Genomic DNA, 21,110 nt, shown 5'->3' with positions numbered 1-21,110 from the left:
CTCTTCAGTCATGAGCTGAGGCGAGCTCTTGCTTGCCTCTACTGGTGGTTGGCTCTCACTGCGGTATTGTATCACTTCCTGTTCCGGAGCACAGCGGTGTTTTGCTGTATCTGTTAGCTGTTAAATCTGCGCAGTTAGATTGATCTAGTTAACTAGATAACGATTTGTTTCACAGTGTAATCTTCACGTGCCTTAACTAAAGCACTCCCTCTGCTGAATCACCTCTAAATTATTCACACATTATTCATTTTGTGTGTTTTTAGGAATCCGCTAGCTTAGCGCAGCTACTAGCTCTTAGCCGGTTTAGCATGGTGGCTTCTCCTGTCTCTCCTGCACTTTTCTGCTCTGGGTGTGAAATGTTTAGTTATTCCTTGGCCTCCTTTAGCAGTAATGGTACTTGTAATAAGTGTAGCTTATTCGTAGCTTTGGAGGCCAGGCTGGGCGAATTGGAGACTCGGCTCCGCACCGTGGAAAATTCTACAGCTAGCCAGGCCCCTGTAGTCGGTGCGGACCAAGGTAGCTTAGCCGCCGTTAGTTTCCCTCTGGCAGATCCCGAGCAGCCGGGAAAGCAGGCCGACTGGGTGACTGTGAGGAGGAAGCGTAGTTCTAAACAGAAGCCCCGTGTACACCGCCAACCCGTTCACATTTCTAACCGTTTTTCCCCACTCGACGACACACCCGCCGAGGATCAAACTCTGGTTATTGGCGACTCTGTTTTCAGAAATGTGAAGTTAGCGACACCAGCAACCATAGTCAATTGCCTTCCGGGGGCCAGAGCAGGCGATATTGAAGGAAATTTGAAACTGCTGGCTAAGGCTAAGCGTAAATTTGGTAAGATTGTAATTCACGTCGGCAGTAATGACACCCGGTTACGCCAATCGGAGGTCACTAAAATTAACAGTGAATCGGTGTGTAACTTTGCAAAAACAATGTCGGACTCTGTAGTTTTCTCTGGGCCCCTCCCTAATCGGACCGGGAGTGACATGTTTAGCCGCATGTTCTCCTTGAATTGCTGGCTGTCTGAGTGGTCTCCAAAAAATGAGGTGGGCTTCATAGATAATTGGCAAAGCTTCTGGGGAAAACCTGGTCTTGTTAGGAGAGACGGCATCCATCCCACTTTGGATGGAGCAGCTCTCATTTCTAGAAATCTGGCCAATTTTCTTAAATCCTCCAAACCGTGACTATCCAGGGTTGGGACCAGGAAGCAGAGTTGTAGTCTTACACACCTCTCTGCAGCTTCTCTCCCCCTGCCATCCCCTCATTACCCCATCCCCGTAGAGACGGTGCCTGCTCCCAGACCACCAATAACCAGTAAAAATCTATTTAAGCATAAAAATTCAAAAAGAAAAAATAATATAGCACCTTCAACTGCACCACAGACTAAAACAGTTAAATGTGGTCTATTAAACATTAGGTCTCTCTCTTCTAAGTCCCTGTTAGTAAATGATATAATAATTGATCAACATATTGATTTATTATGCCTTACAGAAACCTGGTTACAGCAGGATGAATATGTTAGTTTAAATGAGTCAACACCCCCGAGTCACACTAACTGCCAGAATGCTCGTAGCACGGGTCGAGGCGGAGGATTAGCAGCAATCTTCCAGAAACCTGTCTCTGTAATGAGTCTCTTACAGAAACCTATATAAATAAAATTGATTGAATTGATTGATTGATTGATGTCACGGGTTCAGTTTTTCATGTTTCTGCTGTTTGTTTTCTGATCTCCACCTGGTGCTTTTTTTAGTGTTGTTTCTCATGTATTTTATTCTGAAGTACTTACCTTTATTTTGTAACTCCTAGTGAATCCTCCGACACATGCCAGATTGTCTTGCTCCTATGCTTGCTCTCTCACGTTCTATTACTGTGCGCTTCTTAGTTAGTGACCTCCACTGTCTTCCTGTGTTTATCAAGTCTCACCTGCCATTTCTTGGTTTGTTTTTTGGATTGTATGTTGTCTAACTGTGCGTTGACCCTCTGCGTCTTTCTGAGGTTAACAACACTGCTAAAACTACAGAAGAAGTCAGCTCAATGCGCACTCGGCACCAGGTGTGAACTGGACCCAGGGCTAATCCGACTCCTAAACCAACCCTAACCTGGGCTGAATTCTCCCAGCAGCAGAGTTCTCTTGTTACCATTGCTAGATCCTTCATGGTATTTTTGACTTTTGGATATCCTTTCTGTTGCCAGAAACCTCACTCTAGCCTGTGGTTGATCCAGCTCTGTTCCCACGTGTATGACTTTTGTGAGCGGTCCGTGTCTCCCTGTACTCCTTCAACTGCCTTTTGGTGCCTGCTGGAAATAAAAACTGGCTGCTTTTTCAGTGTGGTTCTCTGCCCAGGGGTCTTTATGCCTTCCATGGTACACCGTGTATCTGTACGTTAAAGCCCAGTGACCCGTCCGCCTCCTCTCCATGGCCTCCGGTGAATCAGATGGGTGTCTACTTACGGAGTACATGGCTTTGACCATTCGGGTTGCGGTGGATACGTTGGCTGCTTCCTCCTCCAGGCTGTGAGTCTCTTTGTTGACCGTCTCCACCTTGATGTCTGGTTTACCCAGAGTTACACCACGGCGAGCTAGAAGAGAAGCACACGTTGGTTCAAGTTCTGAGTTTACATTGAAAGAAATAACTTTACACAGTGTTACATACGTATATACAGTGATGATGATCCAGAAGCTGTAAGCTTCACATAAACACCTCATTTGTGTCTATAGACTGAGCAGAAAGAGCACAGTCTCACATGGTAGCTGAAGCAATGCATACTGCAGAGGCAGAAACCGTCTCTGGAGGTTTGAGCTCAGAATGTCTGTTTGTGCTGCAGGTTGCCTGAGGATTAAACACCTTTTACACCTTGCAGAGTCTGGTGCAAAGTTTTCACATCGGCATGGCTCGTGTGTTTCAGGGGGAGGCTGGCATGCTGCTTGGTGCAGATGACACAACGTGCAGCAGTTTTGAACATGTTTAAAGCTTTTGGAGTTCAGGAGACTGTGCATGGTGCCTTTCCTGTGGCATCCCAAGCTGAATGTGAGTGGGACAGTCCACCAAACTCTGGGAAAAAAGTATTTTTCCAGGTGTTGTCAAGTGGTGTGCCTGCTTGGAAAGAAATCAGAGGAATGGGGCCAAATTGCAGCCCATTATGAAACAAAATGATGCTAAACTCAGCCAGGTTTCAGACCGCTAATGGTGCTTCCTGCTGTTTCCTTTCATCTGGTGCCATCAGCCACTAAATGTTAAGTTGTCTCATCATGCCAGTACTCAAAACCTCATCTTATAACTATTTTGTGGTCTGAATCTTCAAATATACTTGTCTTCATTATTTTATTGGGGTTGTATGTGTGGATCGGGAGGTCTGGACGGCTTTGCTTGAGCTGCTGCCCCCGTGACCCGACTCCGGATAAAGTGGAAGACAATGGATGGATGGATGGATGGATGGATGTTTGTCAAAAAGCACATTTCTAAAATTTTGGAAGGTGATAGTTTGTAAAATGGTGTAAAAAAAAAAAAACCTGCAAAAATCTTCATGTGGAACAGTGTTGACACCTGTAAAACTATTGGAGTCCTTCACAGGCAGAAAACCACAAAAGTTCCAACAAAATCTGAAGTCTTGAGCGACACCACACGCATTAAATGGCACCTTATCTGCCGCTTTTGGATATTTCACTTTCCATTTCCAAATTACATCCTTTCTATAGCAGCGTTATCAGCTCTGAAACAGAAAATATACCATCATCCACAGGAAATCCCTCTGGGGACTCTGCCAGTCACCTTCATTGTCTTTCCCAATTAAAAAAAGAAAAAAATAACAACTTGAAGACATCACACATTCTCAGAGTGACTTCTGTATGTGTGCATGTGTACGTGTGTACACGTGTGTGTGGTTTTTACTTTACAAATGCTAACTGGATCACTCTAAACTGCAGAAATAACATATAGGAATTCATCAATTCAGTACTAATCACCTTTAAATATTCTTGTTTCCAACTTTATCTCATGTACGAGCCATATTTAAATGTTTATATAAGGATAAACAAATCATGCCGTGATAGCAGGTGGGAGCCAAACATACCGGGGGCGTTTTAAGGCAGTTTGCCATGTAATATGAATATTCATTAATCTCATTTGAATAAAACGCGGTATGGCTGACATATGTTCCTTTAATCAAAAGATTGAAAGAATGATAGACTGCATGTGCTCGTGGACACACACACACACACACACATGCACAGTGTGCACTCACCGCCTTTGCGTTGGCGGTAGAAGAAGAAGGCAGCAGCCAGCAGAAGCATCAGCAGCACAAAGGAGGATCCCACTGTAGCACCAGCGATAATTCCCACTGGAACAATCTCTGAAACAAACAGAGGCGGAGAGGGTCGAGGATGAGGGACAGCCACGTGAATGCCGCATACTTAAAGCATAAATCCTGTTGTGTCCTTGTGCGGTGCACCGTAACATCAGAACTCTGAGGAGGCTGGGTTTGTTGATAAGAGCCAGAGCCGAGCGGCGGATGAAAACGCTGTTAGTGCACGTGTAAGTACAAATCCCAGCTCTGTGAGTAACGATGGTTTTTGTAGATTTTCTGAGGCGTGAGGAATCTGACAGCTGAAAGAATAAGAGTCAGATAAGCCATAACTGACAGAGCATGAAGAAATCCTTTTTCCGATGAAACATGAAATTCCGTGCGTGCACAATAAAACAGTTAACCAAGTAAAGTCAGCTAAAAGTACTCCATCCTGCCAGGCCGGCGCGGCTGCAGAACCTTGCTCAGTGTCACTTTGGTGGGCGTCTGTAAGGGATGGGAGAACAGATCCTGCAGGGGAATGAAGGGTTTTTAAAGGACCACAACAACAGCATGCTTGATCCCCAGACTGTGGACTAACCCTTTGTGATGTCACCCATCGGGTGGTTCCAAATGTTGCTGTCTTGGAATTGCCTGATTCCACTTAACTCCAGGTCAACCCATAAATGAGTAAAGAGGCAGAGCGTGGACAAGACCCGAGTGATCTGGGCAGGACAAGTGTAGACTGAACACATCACCAAGGCTAACTTTGGTTTGGCTGTTTTATTTTTGATAACTGGACAGTGGTTTTCATAAGTGGTGGCTTGGTGCTGGTATTAAACCCTAGAACCCAAAGGATATTTTCTCCATTTTTAGCATACCTTAAGAAATTCCCCTTTTAAGGTACTTTCTTTTTGTATAATTCCCATGTGTTGCATATCAAAATGTTCAGAACAGTTTTAGGTTTCTGTCTAGAACACTGTGCAAAGATATAATCTAAGAATAAAATATGAAATGATGTGGATACACAAGAGAGCATCATCAGAGCTCTAACGCTACGGTCACATTAGCTACAAATGATGGCGACATGCAATTGGGTTTGTCACTCGATGGATGTTCCTGGGGCATGCATATTAACATCTTTGTAAGATGTCTTGTAAATCACTTCAATCAATCAATCAATCAATTTTATTTATTAGCGCCAAATCACAACAAACAGTTGCCCCAAGGCGCTTTATATTGTAAGGCAAGGTCATACAATAATTACGTAAAAACCCCAACAGTCAAAACGACCCCCTGTGAGCAAGCACTTGGCGACAGTGGGAAGGAAAAACTCCCTTTTAACAGGAAGAAACCTCCAGCAGAACCAGGCTCAGGGAGGGGCAGTCTTCTGCTGGGACTGGTTGGGGCTGAGGGAGAGAACCAGGAAAAAGACATGCTGTGGAGGGGAGCAGAGATCAATCACTAATGATTAAATGCAGAGTGGTGCATACAGAGCAAAAAGAGAAAGAAACACTCAGTGCATCATGGGAACCCCCCAGCAGTCTAAGTCTATAGCAGCATAACTAAGGGATGGTTCAGGGTCACCTGATCCAGCCCTAACTATAAGCTTTAGCAAAAAGGAAAGTTTTAAGCCTAATCTTAAAAGTAGAGAGGGTGTCTGTCTCCCTGATCTGAATTGGGAGCTGGTTCCACAGGAGAGGAGCCTGAAAGCTGAAGGCTCTGCCTCCCATTCTACTCTTACAAACCCTAGGAACTACAAGTAAGCCTGCAGTCTGAGAGCGAAGCGCTCTATTGGGGTGATATGGTACTATGAGGTCCCTAAGATAAGATGGGACCTGATTATTCAAAACCTTATAAGTAAGAAGAAGAATTTTAAATTCTATTCTAGAATTAACAGGAAGCCAATGAAGAGAGGCCAATATGGGTGAGATATGCTCTCTCCTTCTAGTCCCCGTTAGTACTCTAGCTGCAGAATTTTGAATTAACTGAAGGCTTTTTAGGGAACTTTTAGGACAACCTGATAATAATGAATTACAATAGTCCAGCCTAGAGGAAATAAATGCATGAATTAGTTTTTCAGCATCACTCTGAGACAAGACCTTTCTAATTTTAGAGATATTGCGTAAATGCAAAAAAAGCAGTCCTACATATTTGTTTAATATGCACTTTGAATGACATATCCTGATCAAAAATGACTCCAAGATTTCTCACAGTATTACTAGAGGTCAGGGTAATGCCATCCAGAGTAAGGATCTGGTTAGACACCATGTTTCTAAGATTTGTGGGGCCAAGTACAATAACTTCAGTTTTATCTGAGTTTAAAAGCAGGAAATTAGAGGTCATCCATGTCTTTATGTCTGTAAGACAATCCTGCAGTTTAGCTAATTGGTGTGTGTCCTCTGGCTTCATGGATAGATAAAGCTGGGTATCATCTGCGTAACAATGAAAATGTAAGCAATGCTGTCTAATAATACTGCCTAAGGGAAACATATATAAAGTGAATAAAATTGGTCCTAGCACAGAACCTTAGTCTGTGAAGAAGATTCCCCATTTACATGAACAAATTGTAACCTATTAGATAAATATGATTCAAACCACCGCAGCGCAGTGCCTTTAATACCTATGGCATGCTCTAATCTCTGTAATAAAATTTTATGGTCAACAGTATCAAAAGCAGCACTGAGGTCTAACAGAACAAGCACAGAGATGAGTCCACTGTCCGAGGCCATAAGAAGATCATTTGTAACCTTCACTAATGCTGTTTCTGTACTATGATGAATTCTAAAACCTGACTGAAACTCTTCAAATAGACCATTCCTCTGCAGATGATCAGTTAGCTGTTTTACAACTACCCTTTCAAGAATTTTTGAGAGAAAAGGAAGGTTGGAGATTGGCCTATAATTAGCTAAGATAGCTGGGTCAAGTGATGGCTTTTTAAGTAATGGTTTAATTACTGCCACCTTAAAAGCCTGTGGTACATAGCCAACTAATAAAGATAGATTGATCATATTTAAGATCGAAGCATTAAATAATGGTAGGGCTTCCTTGAGCAGCCTGGTAGGAATGGGGTCTAATAAACATGTTGATGGTTTGGATGAAGTAACTAATGAAAATAACTCAGACAGAACAATCTGAGTCTAACCAAATACCGGCATCACTGAAAGCAGCCAAAGATAACGATATGTCTTTGGGATGGTTATGAGTAATTTTTTCTCTAATAGTTAAAATTTTATTAGCAAAAAAAGTCATGAAGTCATTACTAGTTAAAGTTAAAGGAATACTCGGCTCAATAGAGCTCTGACTCTTTGTCAGCCTGGCTACAGTGCTGAAAAGAAACCTGGGGTTGTTCTTATTTTCTTCAATTAGTGATGAGTAGTAAGATGTCCTAGCTTTACGGAGGGCTTTTTTATAGAGCAACAGACTCTTTTTCCAGGCTAAGTGAAGATCTTCTAAATTAGTGAGACGCCATTTCCTCTCCAACGTACGAGTTATCTGCTTTAAGCTGCGAGTTTGTGAGTTATACCACGGAGTCAGGCACTTCTGATTTAAAGCTCTCTTTTTCAGAGGAGCTACAGCATCCAAAGTTGTCTTCAATGAGGATGTAAAACTATTGACGAGATACTCTATCTCACTTACAGAGTTTAGGTAGCTACTCTGCACTGTGTTGGTATATGGCATTAGAGAACATAAAGAAGGAATCATATCCTTAAACCTAGTTACAGCGCTTTCTGAAAGACTTCTAGTGTAATGAAACTTATTCCCCACTGCTGGGTAGTCCATCAGGGTAAATGTAAATGTTATTAAGAAATGATCAGACAGAAGGGAGTTTTCAGGGAATACTGTTAAGTCTTCAATTTCCATACCATAAGTCAGAACAAGATCTAAGATATGATTAAAGTGGTGGGTGGACTCATTTACTTTTTGAGCAAAGCCAATAGAGTCTAATAATAGATTAAATGCAGTGTTGAGGCTGTCATTCTCAGCATCTGTGTGGATGTTAAAATCGCCCACTATAATTATCTTATCTGAGCTAAGCACTAAGTCAGACAAAAGGTCTGAAAATTCACAGAGAAACTCACAGTAATGACCAGGAGGACGATAGATAATAACAAATAAAACTGTTTTTTGGGACTTCCAATTTGGATGGACAAGACTAAGAGTCAAGCTTTCAAATGAATTAAAGCTCTGTCTGGGTTTTTGATTAATTAATAAGCTGGAATGGAAGATTGCTGCTAATCCTCCGCCTCGGCCCGTGCTATGAGCATTCTGACAGTTAGTGTGACTTGGGGGTGTTGACTCATTTAAACTAACATATTCATCCTGCTGTAACCAGGTTTCTGTTAGGCAGAATAAATCAATATGTTGATCAATTATTATATCATTTACCAACAGGGACTTAGAAGAGAGAGACCTAATGTTTAATAGACCACATTTAACTGTTTTAGTCTGTGGTGCAGTTGAAGGTGCTATATTATTTTTTCTTTTTGAATTTTTATGCTTAAATAGATTTTTGCTGGTTATTGGTGGTCTGGGAGCAGGCACCGTCTCTACGGGGATGGGGTAATGAGGGGATGGCAGGGGGAGAGAAGCTGCAGAGAGGTGTGTAAGACTACAACTCTGCTTCCTGGTCCCAACCCTGGATAGTCACGGTTTGGAGGATTTAAGAAAATTGGCCAGATTTCTAGAAATGAGAGCTGCTCCATCCAAAGTGGGATGGATGCCGTCTCTCCTAACAAGACCAGGTTTTCCCCAGAAGCTTTGCCAATTATCTATGAAGCCCACCTCATTCTTCAGAGCCCACACTTCAGAGGTGTTTGTTTGACAGACATATTCAATTTATACAGAAACACAGTTGTTTTTGAGCATTTTCCACCACCTTGGATTATTTTGTTTGAGGGAACAACCAGCTGATGTCATGTCGTCAATTCACTCGGATTGATGGTTACCATTTCACATCGCTCAGTATTTGCATAAAATAGATTCTGGTCTATCTTGGTCCCGTCTAGCTGACGGCACAGCGACCTTTGTCATCTACTAATGATTAATTGTATTAATCTACCAATTAAATAAACATCTACTAATTAAAAATGAATGGCAAGTCATCGCTTGCTGTCGCTTGTAGCTAATGTGATCACATGGTTATTGTGGCAATATGCAGCCTATGAGGCATTATAGATTTTAACCACTACCCTGACATAGTCAATGTAGCTAGTGCCACTAAGGTATCTATATCTGCTAATTACTGTTGTGCTAATGGTGCTAACATATGTATTACTACAATTTAACTTAACAGCAATACTGCAGCACACACACTTCTGAGATGGTCTGTTAGTGCTGTGAACTGCACAGCAAGTCACATTATTTCATATTTCTAATCAAATGCTCCAACAGGACAAACACAGTCAAGTCCACAGTAGCTAGAAACCACAGCAATCAGGGCCATCAACTTCCCCAGTATGCTAGCTGTCACTCAAATTGACCACGCCCTTAGTTATTTATAACTTTAAGGCTTACAATAGCACAAACATAGGACTTACATAAAAGTCACCCCCTACCCACAACAGTTGTCTTGAGTGGGAAAACTAGCAACAGAGACCAAAACCATTTTTGTTAGTTTAGGTGCTTGGAGATTTTTTTTCATGGGCATCTTTGGGGGTGACTTATTGTTGCAGCTAGCCTCAAGTAGCCATTCAAGGAACTACAACATTTGACACTTCTGTGTTTGCTTAATTTTTCAGCACCAGAAGTTGCTGCTTGGTTTGATTATATTAAATGCCCTTTATATTACTGCTTTCACAGGAGCTGAGTTACATTTATTTCCAGAGAACTGAATTTTTTGTTTCTCTTGTACCCTTCTCCTCCAGAGTGATGATCATGGTGCCAGGTCCAAAGGCGTTCCAGGCGGTGCAGTTGTACGGTGAGTGGAAGTCAGACTCCATGACGTTGTTGATGGTGAGGGTGGAGAGGACGGCGCCGCCTTGAGATGGAGGTTTACTTTGCTCCACGGTGTACCTCTCCATCAGGGTCCCCTTCTCCTTCTCCCACACGTTCTCTTTCCACGCCCAAACCTGAAACCCCAATTTTAAAAATCTCATTTAGGGAAAATGTTTAAGATTTCCAAATGTCAGCAATTCTCAACGTGTGGGCCACAGCCCCCTGGTGAACCATGAAGGTACTGCAGGTGCACATTAGAAGTCATTAAAAATGTATTTGATATTCAGTTTTGTAACAAAGTTTAAACTTTGAATGGTGTATTTTTTATAATGAAACCAGAATGAATAAATCAAAGCCACTGGATTGAAATGGTTCATCTCAGAGTTGTTCCTGGTGTCCATTTTCTCATCTTTATATTCCACAACCTCTGACGTTCTTTGTATCATTCTTTCTCAAACTCATATCATCACGTATGTTACGTGTTCCTGTGTCTGTGCACTGAATTCAGTCTGTATTAACACGTATGTTACGTGTTCCTGTGTCTGTGCACTGAATTCAGTCTGTATTAACATGTATGTTACGTGTTCCTGTGTCTGTGCACTGAATTCAGTCTGTATTAACACGTACGTATGTTACGTGTTCTTGTGTCTGTGCACTGAACTCAGTCCCTATTAACACGCATGTTACGTGTTCTTGTGTCTGTGCCCTGAACTCAGTCTGTATTCACACGCATGTTACGTGTTCTTGTGTCTGTGCACTGAACTCAGTCTGTATTAACACGTATGTTACGTGTTCCTGTGTCTGTGCACTGAATCCAGTCTGTATTAACACATACGTATGTTACGTGTTCTTGTGTCTGTGCACTGAACTCAGTCCCTATTAACACGCATGTTACGTGTTCTTGTGTCTGTGCACTGAACTCAGTCTGTATTCACACGCATGTTACGTGTTCTTGTGTCTGTGCACTGAACTCAGTCTGTATTCACACGTATGTTACGTGTTCTTGTGTCTGTGCACTGAACTCAGTCCATATTAACACGCATGTTACGTGTTCTTGTGTCTGTGCACTGAACTCAGTCTGTATTCACACGTATGTTACGTGTTCTTGTGTCTGTGCACTGAACTCAGTCTGTATTCACACGCATGTTATGTGTTCTTGTGTCTGTGCACTGAACTCAGTCCATATTAACACGCATGTTACGTGTTCTTGTGTCTGTGCACTGAACTCAGTCTGTATTCACACATGTTACGTACTCTTGTGTCCGTGCACTGAACTCAGTCTGTATTCACACGTATGTTACGTGTTCTTGTGTCTGTGCACTGAACTCAGTCCATATTAACACGCATGTTACGTGTTCTTGTGTCTGTGCACTGAACTCAGTCTGTTACGTGTTCTTGTGTCTGTGCACTGAACTCAGTCCATATTAACACGCATGTTACGTGTTCTTGTGTCTGTGCACTGAACTCAGTCTGTATTCACACGCATGTTACGTGTTCTTGTGTCTGTGCACTGAACTCAGTCTGTATTCACACGCATGTTACGTGTTCTTCTGTCTGTGCACTGAACTCAGTCTGTATTCACACGTATGTTACGTGTTCTTGTGTCTGTGCACTGAACTCAGTCCATATTAACACGCATGTTACGTGTTCTTGTGTCTGTGCACTGAACTCAGTCCATATTAACACGCATGTAACGTGTTCTTGTGTCTGTGCACTGAACTCAGTGTGTATTAACACGCATGTTACGTGTTCCTGTGTCTGTGCACTGAAATCAGTCTGTATTAACACGTATGTTACGTGTTCCTGTGTCTGTGCACTGAACTCAGTCTGTATTCACACGTATGTTACGTGTTCCTGTGTCTGTGCACTGAACTCAGTCTGTATTCACACGCATGTTACGTGTTCTTGTGTCTGTACACTGAACTCAGTCTGTATTCACACGTATGTTACGTACTCTTGTGTCTGTGCACTGAACTCAGTCTGTATTCACACGTATGTTACGTGTTCTTGTGTCTGTGCACTGAACTCAGTCCATATTAACACGCATGTTACGTGTTCTTGTGTCTGTGCACTGAACTCAGTCTGTATTCACACGCATGTTACGTGTTCTTGTGTCTGTGCACTGAACTCAGTCTGTATTCACACGCATGTTACGTGTTCTTGTGTCTGTGCACTGAACTCAGTCCATATTAACACGCATGTTACGTGTTCTTGTGTCTGTGCACTGAACTCAGTCTGTTACGTGTTCTTGTGTCTGTGCACTGAACTCAGTCCATATTAACACGCATGTTACGTGTTCTTGTGTCTGTGCACTGAACTCAGTCTGTATTCACACGCATGTTACGTGTTCTTGTGTCTGTGCACTGAACTCAGTCTGTTACGTGTTCTTGTGTCTGTGCACTGAACTCAGTCCATATTAACACGCATGTTACGTGTTCTTGTGTCTGTGCACTGAACTCAGTCTGTATTCACACGCATGTTACGTGTTCTTGTGTCTGTGCACTGAACTCAGTCTGTATTCACACGCATGTTACGTGTTCTTCTGTCTGTGCACTGAACTCAGTCTGTATTCACACGTATGTTACGTGTTCTTGTGTCTGTGCACTGAACTCAGTCCATATTAACACGCATGTTACGTGTTCTTGTGTCTGTGCACTGAACTCAGTCCATATTAACACGCATGTAACGTGTTCTTGTGTCTGTGCACTGAACTCAGTGTGTATTAACACGCATGTTACGTGTTCCTGTGTCTGTGCACTGAAATCAGTCTGTATTAACACGTATGTTACGTGTTCCTGTGTCTGTGCACTGAACTCAGTCTGTATTCACACGTATGTTACGTGTTCCTGTGTCTGTGCACTGAACTCAGTCTGTATTCACACGCATGTTACGTGTTCTTGTGTCTGTACACTGAACTCAGTCTGTATTCACACGTATGTTACGTACTCTTGTGTCTGTGCACTGAACTCAGTCTGTATTCACACGTATGTTACGTGTTCTTGTGTCTGTGCACTGAACTCAGTCCATATTAACACGCATGTTACGTGTTCTTGTGTCTGTGCACTGAACTCAGTCTGTATTCACACGCATGTTACGTGTTCTTGTGTCTGTGCACTGAACTCAGTCTGTATTCACACGCATGTTACGTGTTCTTGTGTCTGTGCACTGAACTCAGTCTGTATTCACACGCATGTTACGTGTTCTTGTGTCTGTGCACTGAAATCAGTCTGTATTAACACGTATGTTACGTGTTCCTGTGTCTGTGCACTGAAATCAGTCCCTATTAACACGCATGTTACGTGTTCTTGTGTCTGTGCACTGAACTCAGTGTTGGGAAAGTGTAGGTACACGGACCCACAACAGGGGGCGCAAATGAACGGACAATGGAGGAAGTCAAATAACAACACTTTACTGTTGTGAATGGGCACAACAAATACAACAGATTACAACAATGGACAAAAAGCCAAATCACAAAAGGTGTCGTGTGGGCAGGCTCGAAGATAGGAGACGTCTGTCCAAAGCAGAACCGGAACCACACGATTTCCTCCGCCACCAGACCCCGGGAATACTGGAGCCGCCAAGTCCCGAATTCCCAGGTGGCCACTGCCTCCGCGTGTCGGACCTGGTACTGCTGGCGAGGAACAAAGAAACAATTAAATGTGGGCGCGTTTGCACCCAGCAATCCGCACAGCAGGAAAACTACCTCCACCTCTCGTTGGAAAAGGAGTCTGTTATACAACGCACAAAAGTCACAAAAGGTTACTGTTACACAGTTAGCTGAGAATGTTACCTTCCAGGTAGAACGATATCTCGGCAAAGAGGTGGAGACGTAGTCCTGCTGATATACCCCTGCTGATTGGTAACAGCTGTTGCAGGTGATGCGTGACAGCTGTCACCCTGGCTGCTCCTGTGAGGCGGCTGCGCCCTCTGGTGCCTGGAGCCCGCACTCCAGGCAGGGCGCCCTCTGGTGGTGGGCCAGCAGTACCTCCTCTTCTGGCGGCCCACACAACACTCAGTCTGTATTCACACGCATGTTACGTGTTGTTGTGTCTGTGCACTGAACTCAGTGTGTATTAACACGCATGTTACGTGTTCCTGTGTCTGTGCACTGAACTCAGTCCGTATTAACACGCATGTTACGTGTTCTTGTGTCTGTGCACTGAACTCAGTCTGTATTAAAACGTATGTTACATGTTCCTGTGTCTGTGCACTGAAATCAGTCCCTATTAACACGCAAGTTACATGTTCTTGTGTCTGTGCACTGAACTCAGTCTGTATTCACACGTATGTTACGTGTTCTTGTGTCTGTGCACTGAACTCAGTCTGTATTCACACGCATGTTACGTGTTCTTGTGTCTGTGCACTGAACTCAGTCTGTATTCACACGCATGTTACGTGTTCCTGTGTCTGTGCACTGAAATCAGTCCCTATTAACACGCATGTTACGTGTTCTTGTGTCTGTGCACTGAACTCAGTCTGTATTAAAACGTATGTTACATGTTCCTGTGTCTGTGCACTGAAATCAGTCCCTATTAACACGCATGTTACGTGTTCTTGTGTCTGTGCACTGAACTCAGTCTGTATTAAACGCTCTGTGCGGCTGAAGCTCCCTAAAAGCTCTGATTTAATTGACACTGAAATGTACAAAAGTTTCCCTCTGCAGCCGTCTTCCTGTCTTTCTTTTGTCGTCCACGGTCAGTCTGTCAGTCCAGCGCTCAAACAGATTCTTTTGTCAGATTTTTTTTTGGTTTTGTTTTTTGCCTGCTCCAGTGCTCTATAAACATCTCCACCTGGTTAAAGGCAGTAAAATGAAAGCGCACACTGCTCATTTTGTCATGTCTGTAATGCACACTTTCTTTTAGACTGCACTCGGCTGTTTTTCGAGCGGCAGTGGCGACACAGTTGCACGCACATCTGCAGTTATGGAGCATTTGTGCAGAGTGCTGCTGTGGCCTTCAGCATGACAGTGTTCTTACATTGTGAAAAACTGCCTGCTGCTACGCCCCCTTCAGGCTAAAATACACAAATCAGGCTTCGTTCTCTCAATGTTCTGTTTAAAAAATGAAACTAAACGAACTGTCAGCTTTCGGCCCAGATCTGGGTTTCGATTCTATTTCTTCCTCTTTCTGTTACTCACCGTCTGCCCGGCTTTGATTTGTTAGTTGTTTTACTTTTGTCACTTTCATTCTCTCTTCTGTTTTGCTTTTCCACTTTGTATTTTTATTACTTTTCAGTCTAGCCATAGTTCAGTTCCATTCTGGTTTTGTTCAGCCGGGTTGTGTTTTCATTTTTTTAATCATTCGTTGATCACTTGTTTATTTTGTTCTTCTCATTTGTGAGATTATCAGTTATGCTGTTCTCTGCAAATCACTTAGTCTCTTTTTACTTATACTTTGTTTAACCACTTTGTTTTCTTAGTCAGTTCCAGTTTAGTTTTGTCTTAGTGTCGATTTTCTTGTTGTTCTCTTGTTCCTATGTAGTTTTGCATCAGTACTTGTGTTCTGATGATTTGTTTTCCAGCTCATGCTTAGTTCGTTCCTTGTCATAGTTGTATTGTATTCTAAGTAAGTAAGTAAGTAAGCTTTATTTATAAAGCGCCTTTCACAGACCAGGGTCACAAAGCGCTGCACATGGCATACAAAAATAATCTAAAAATAACATACGAAAACAATAAAATACAATATTAGGCTAAAAAGCTAACTTAAAGAAATGCGTCTTTAGTTGCCTTCTAAAAGTATCTATACAGTCCAGAGAACAAATGGCACAGGGAAGCTCATTCCAGAGGCTAGGCGCCACCGCTTTAAAAGATCTGTCCCTGTCCTGTTTTAAAACGGGTCCGAGGAACCATCAACAGGTTCTGATTGGACGACCTGAGGCTCCTGGAGGAAGCATAAGGCTGGATCAGGTCCCTGATGTACTCCGGTGCCTGTCCATGCAGAGCTCTAAAAGTCAATACCAGGATTTTGTAATGAATCCTGTAGGAGACAGGCAGCCAATGCAAAGTATTAAGGATAGGAGTAATATGGTCCCTCCTGTGGGTGCGGGTAAGCAGGCGCACAGCAGAATTTTGCACAACCTGCAGGCAGGCCAACTCCTTCTTATTCAGACAGGTGAAAAGACTGTTACAATAATCCAAACGCGATGAGACGAACGCATGAACAATCATTTCAAGCTCTTTTAAAGTCACCATCTTACGGAGCTTAGAGATGTTCCGAATTTGGAAAAAACAGTTCTTAACCAGATAATTTGTGTGCTGCTCCAGAGACATCCCTCCATCCAAAATGACACCCAGGTTACGCAGGCTGCTTTTAACCGTGCAGCTTAGGCTACCGAGATGCTGCTTAATTCCAGGTACAGCACTATCTGGTGCTGCAATCAGAGTCTCAGTCTTATTGGAATTTAACTGCAGACTGTTCTCAGTGAGCCATTCCGTAATTTTGGCCAAACAATTTGTGAGAGAGCAGAGTTTCTGTGGCTCAGTTGTCTTACAAGAGCAGTACAGCTGCAGATCATCGGCATACAAATGATAGGACACATCACTGAACTGCTGGATCAGCTTGCTGAGAGGAAGGAGATACAACGAGAACAAAACAGGTCCCAAGACCGATCCCTGCAGCACACCCCACAGAAGATCTGCAGATTCCGACACTGCATTGCCCACCGTCACACTAAAAGTTCTACCAGTCAGGTAAGAGGTAAACCACTCTAAAACACAACCTGACATTCCAACCAAATCCCGCAATCTGTTTATCAGAAAGCCATGGTCAAACGCCGAAGACAGATCAAGCAGAATCAGCACAGAACATTTGCCAGTGTCAGCTGCCATCATCATGTCACTAGACACCTTCAACAGGGCTGTTTCAGTAGAATGAAACTCACGGTACCCAGATTGAAAAGTGTCATGGATGTTGTTAGCCTGCAAAAACAATCTCAATTGAGCACAGACTACCTTTTCCAAGACTTTGGCCAAGAAAGGGGTTTTAGATATTGGCCTAAAGTTCTTGAGCTCTGTAGAATCCAATCCAGCTTTCTTTAACTGTGGTTCCACAATGGCATGTTTAAAATAACAGGGAAACACACCACTCGACAAAGATATATTAAACATTTTAGCAATGTAGGGCCCAATGGAGTCAAATACATTCACAAACAGTTTAAAACGGAAGAACATCCAAATACCAGAGGATGGCTTCACTTTATTCATGATGGTTGAGATGTGCTCTACAGTAACAGGCTGAAATGAGGCCCAGCACTGAGTGGGAGGTTCCCAGTGCTGGGGACCATGGCATGGAGGCAGGTTGTACTTTATAACTCTAACCTTATCAATAAAGAAATCCAGGAACTCCTCACAACTAGTTTTAGAGATAACAGGAGTGACGGCAGCAGGTGACACAAGAGAGCTGATTGTGTCAAAAAGCACTTTAGGATTTCTTTTATTGGAGGCAATCAGGTGATTAAAATAACTCGTCCTGGCCTCCTCTATCGTCTTATTTAAGGAAGATATTAAGTCTCTTAAATGTAGCCTGTGAACCTCCAGTTTTGTTAACTTCCATAAGCGTTCAATCTGGCAACATGTTCTCAGAGTCATAATCCCATCATTTATCCAAGGACAGAAACTTTCACGAGGAGCCTTCTGGCCTCCTCGTGAAAGGAGGAAACCGAGGATTCTGTCCTCTGTCCTAAGTCTTTAATAGACCACATTTAACTGTTTTAGTCTGTGGTGCAGTTGAAGGTGCTATATTATTTTTTCTTTTTGAATTTTTATGCTTAAACAGATTTTTGCTGGTTATTGGTGGTCTGGGAGCAGGCACCGTCTCTACGGGGATGGGGTAATGAGGGGATGGCAGGGGGAGAGAAGCTGCAGAGAGGTGTGTAAGACTACAACTCTGCTTCCTGGTCCCAACCCTGGATAGTCACGGTTTGGAGGATTTAAGAAAATTGGCCAGATTTCTAGAAATGAGAGCTGCTCCATCCAAAGTGGGATGGATGCCGTCTCTCCTAACAAGACCAGGTTTTCCCCAGAAGCTTTGCCAGTTATCTATGAAGCCCACCTCATTTTTTGGACACCACTCAGACTGCCAGCAATTCAAGGAGAACATGCGGCTAAACATGTCACTCCCGGTCCGATTGGGGAGGGGCCCACAGAAAACTACAGAGTCCGACATTGTTTTTGCAAAGTTACACACCGATTTAATGTTAATTTTAGTGACCTCCGATTGGCATAACCGGGTGTCATTACTGCCGACGTGAATTACAATCTTACCAAATTTACGCTTAGCCTTAGCCAGCAGTTTCAAATTTCCTTCATTGTCGCCTGCTCTGGCCCCCGGAAGACAATTGACTATGGTTGCTGGTGTCGCTAACTTCACATTTCTCAAAACAGAGTCACCAATAACCAGAGTTTGATCCTCGGCGGGTGTGTCGTCGAGTGGGGAAAAACATTTAGAAATGTGAACGGGTTGGCGGTGTACACGGGGCTTCTGTTTAGAACTACGCTTCCTCCTCACAGTCACCCAGTCGGCCTGCTTTCCCGGCTGCTCGGGATCTGCCAGAGGGAAACTAACGGCGGCTAAGCTACCTTGGTCCGCACCGACTACAGGGGCCTGGCTAGCTGTAGAATTTTCCACGGTGCGGAGCCGAGTCTCCAATTCGCCCAGCCTGACCTCCAAAGCTACGAATAAGCTACACTTATTACAAGTACCATTACTGCTAAAGGAGGCCGAGGAATAACTAAACATTTCACACCCAGAGCAGAAAAGTGCAGGAGAGACAGGAGAAGCCGCCATGCTAAACCGGCTAAGAGCTAGTAGCTGTGCTAAGCTAGCGGATTCCTAAAAACACACGAAGTGAATAATGTGTAAATAATTTAGAGGTGATTCAGCAGAGGGAGTGCTTTAGTTAAGGCACGTGAAGATTACACTGTGAAACACTGAAACACTGTGTATGATATCTGTGCTTGCTCGTGCCTCCGATCCCTGCTTGACCATGACTGGGTTTTTGTCTGACCCTGTCTGTACATTTGTTCCGCTGACTGAAAACTTGTGTACCGTACCTGAGCCTGGAATAAAGATGACTTCTTTTCCATATATGCCTGGTCTGGGAGTCTGGATTGAGGGTCCACCCTCTTCGGGTGCCTGGCACCGTCAACAGCCTGATATGAATGTTGCTTGGAAAACTCTGCAGAGTTAAAGCAACTCTGTAAGAGTTAATCTCAACTCTTTCAAGTGTCTATGTGGGTCTACATTCTTCAAGTGTCATTTCAACACTTTTCAAAGGGTTAGCATTTCAGCATCATAAGTTTGAACTCTGCAGAGTCCAAATAACTCTATCAGAGTTCATCTCCACACATTCAGTGAGTATTCAACACTATGAGATGAGCTCACATTTTAATGCTATAAATATGAACTCTGCAGAGTCAAACCCGTCTACCAGTGGCTCAACCTTCCTGGACTCCACCCCTCTGTACGATTTTCACTTTGGTTAAGTAAACTGTTACCGTTGGTTTTTTCCACTTTAACCTGCCTCACTGTGTTTGAGCCACAACAGTTACTCTCAACACATTTCATATTGTTAGGATTTCAGCAGCATAAGTATTAAACTGCAGAGTGACAAGAACTCTTAATTAATCTCCAGACGTTCAAAGTGTCTATAGGAGCTCACATCCAGTAAGTGAGTGACTGAACTCTGAAGAGTCAAAATATATCTTTGTAAGAGTTAATCTCAACTCTTTCAAAGTGACTATGTGGGTCCACATCCTTCAAGTGTCATTTCTACACTTATAAAAGTGTTACCATTTTAACACCATAAGTATTAACTCTTCAGAGTGAAAACAGCTCGATCAGAGTTAATCTCCAGACTTTCAAAGTGTCTATAGGAGCCCACATCCAATAAGTGTTATTTCAACACTTTAAAAAGGGCAAGCATTTTGACACCATAAACTGAGTAAATGTTAACTCTGCAGTGTCAAAATAGCTCTATAACAGTTACTCTGAATATCTTCAAAGTGTATATAAGGGTTCACATCTTTTTGTGTCATTACAACATTTTTATAGGGTATGATTTTAGCATCATAAATATGAACTTGGATTAGTCAAAATAACTCATTAAAGGTTGAGGTTCTCTTACTTAACGTGGGTAACCAACGAAAGTCTCAATGAAGGACTTATTTCCAGAAGGGCCCACGGCACGTGTCCCTCACTCCTCCCCAGCACTGATGTTAAGAGTGCCAGTCGGGAGCATGGCTGCGATCGGGAAGCGAACCCGAGTCGCTGGTGTCCCAGTCCAATGCCACAACCTCCCATAAGAGTTAATTTCAACTCTTTCAAAGTGTCTATGTGGGTCTACATTTTTCAAGTGTCATTTCTACACTTTTTAAAGGGTTAGCATTTTGGCACCATAACTATTAACTCTGCAGAGTGAAAACAACTCTATTTTGTTAAATGTCTGTCTGAGTGGCTATCTGAGTGGTCTCCAAAAAATGAGGTGGGCTTCATAGATAATTGGCAAAGCTTCTGGGGAAAACCTGGTCTTGTTAGGAGAGACGGCATCCATCCCACTTTGGATGGAGCAGCTCTCATTTCTAGAAATCTGGCCAGTTTTCTTAAATCCTCCAAACCGTGACTATCCAGGGTTGGGACCAGGAAGCAGAGTTGTAGTCTTACACACCTCTCTGCAGCTTCTCTCCCCCTGCCATCCCCTCATTACCCCATCCCCGTAGAGACGATGCCTGCTCCCAGACCACCAATAACCAGCAAAAATCTATTTAAGCATAAAAATTCAAAAAGAAAAAATAATATAGCACCTTCAACTGCACCACAGACTAAAACAGTTAAATGTGGTCTATTAAACATTAGGTCTCTCTCTTCTAAGTCCCTGTTGGTAAATGATATAATAATTGAT

General features: G+C 43.0%; 1 protein-coding gene across 1 annotated transcript in view; it reads right to left on the bottom strand.

Moving 5' to 3' along the window:
* kirrel1b (kirre like nephrin family adhesion molecule 1b) overlaps positions 1–21,110 on the bottom strand; it is a 258,724-nt gene that overhangs the window by 17,196 nt on the left and 220,418 nt on the right. The window contains exons 11-13 of the mRNA XM_034183743.1: positions 10,132–10,348; positions 4,239–4,346; positions 2,449–2,576 (exon numbers count right to left, since the gene is read on the bottom strand). Coding sequence (XP_034039634.1) covers positions 2,449–2,576; positions 4,239–4,346; positions 10,132–10,348 — 453 coding nt within the window. The remainder of the gene's footprint in view (positions 1–2,448; positions 2,577–4,238; positions 4,347–10,131; positions 10,349–21,110) is intronic.

The sequence above is a fragment of the Thalassophryne amazonica genome, chromosome 12, assembly GCF_902500255.1.
Source record: "Thalassophryne amazonica chromosome 12, fThaAma1.1, whole genome shotgun sequence".
NCBI classification, from domain to species: Eukaryota; Metazoa; Chordata; class Actinopteri; order Batrachoidiformes; family Batrachoididae; genus Thalassophryne; species Thalassophryne amazonica.
Note: the sequence above shows the minus strand (reverse complement) of the source record. Positions and strands in the feature narration are given on the sequence as shown.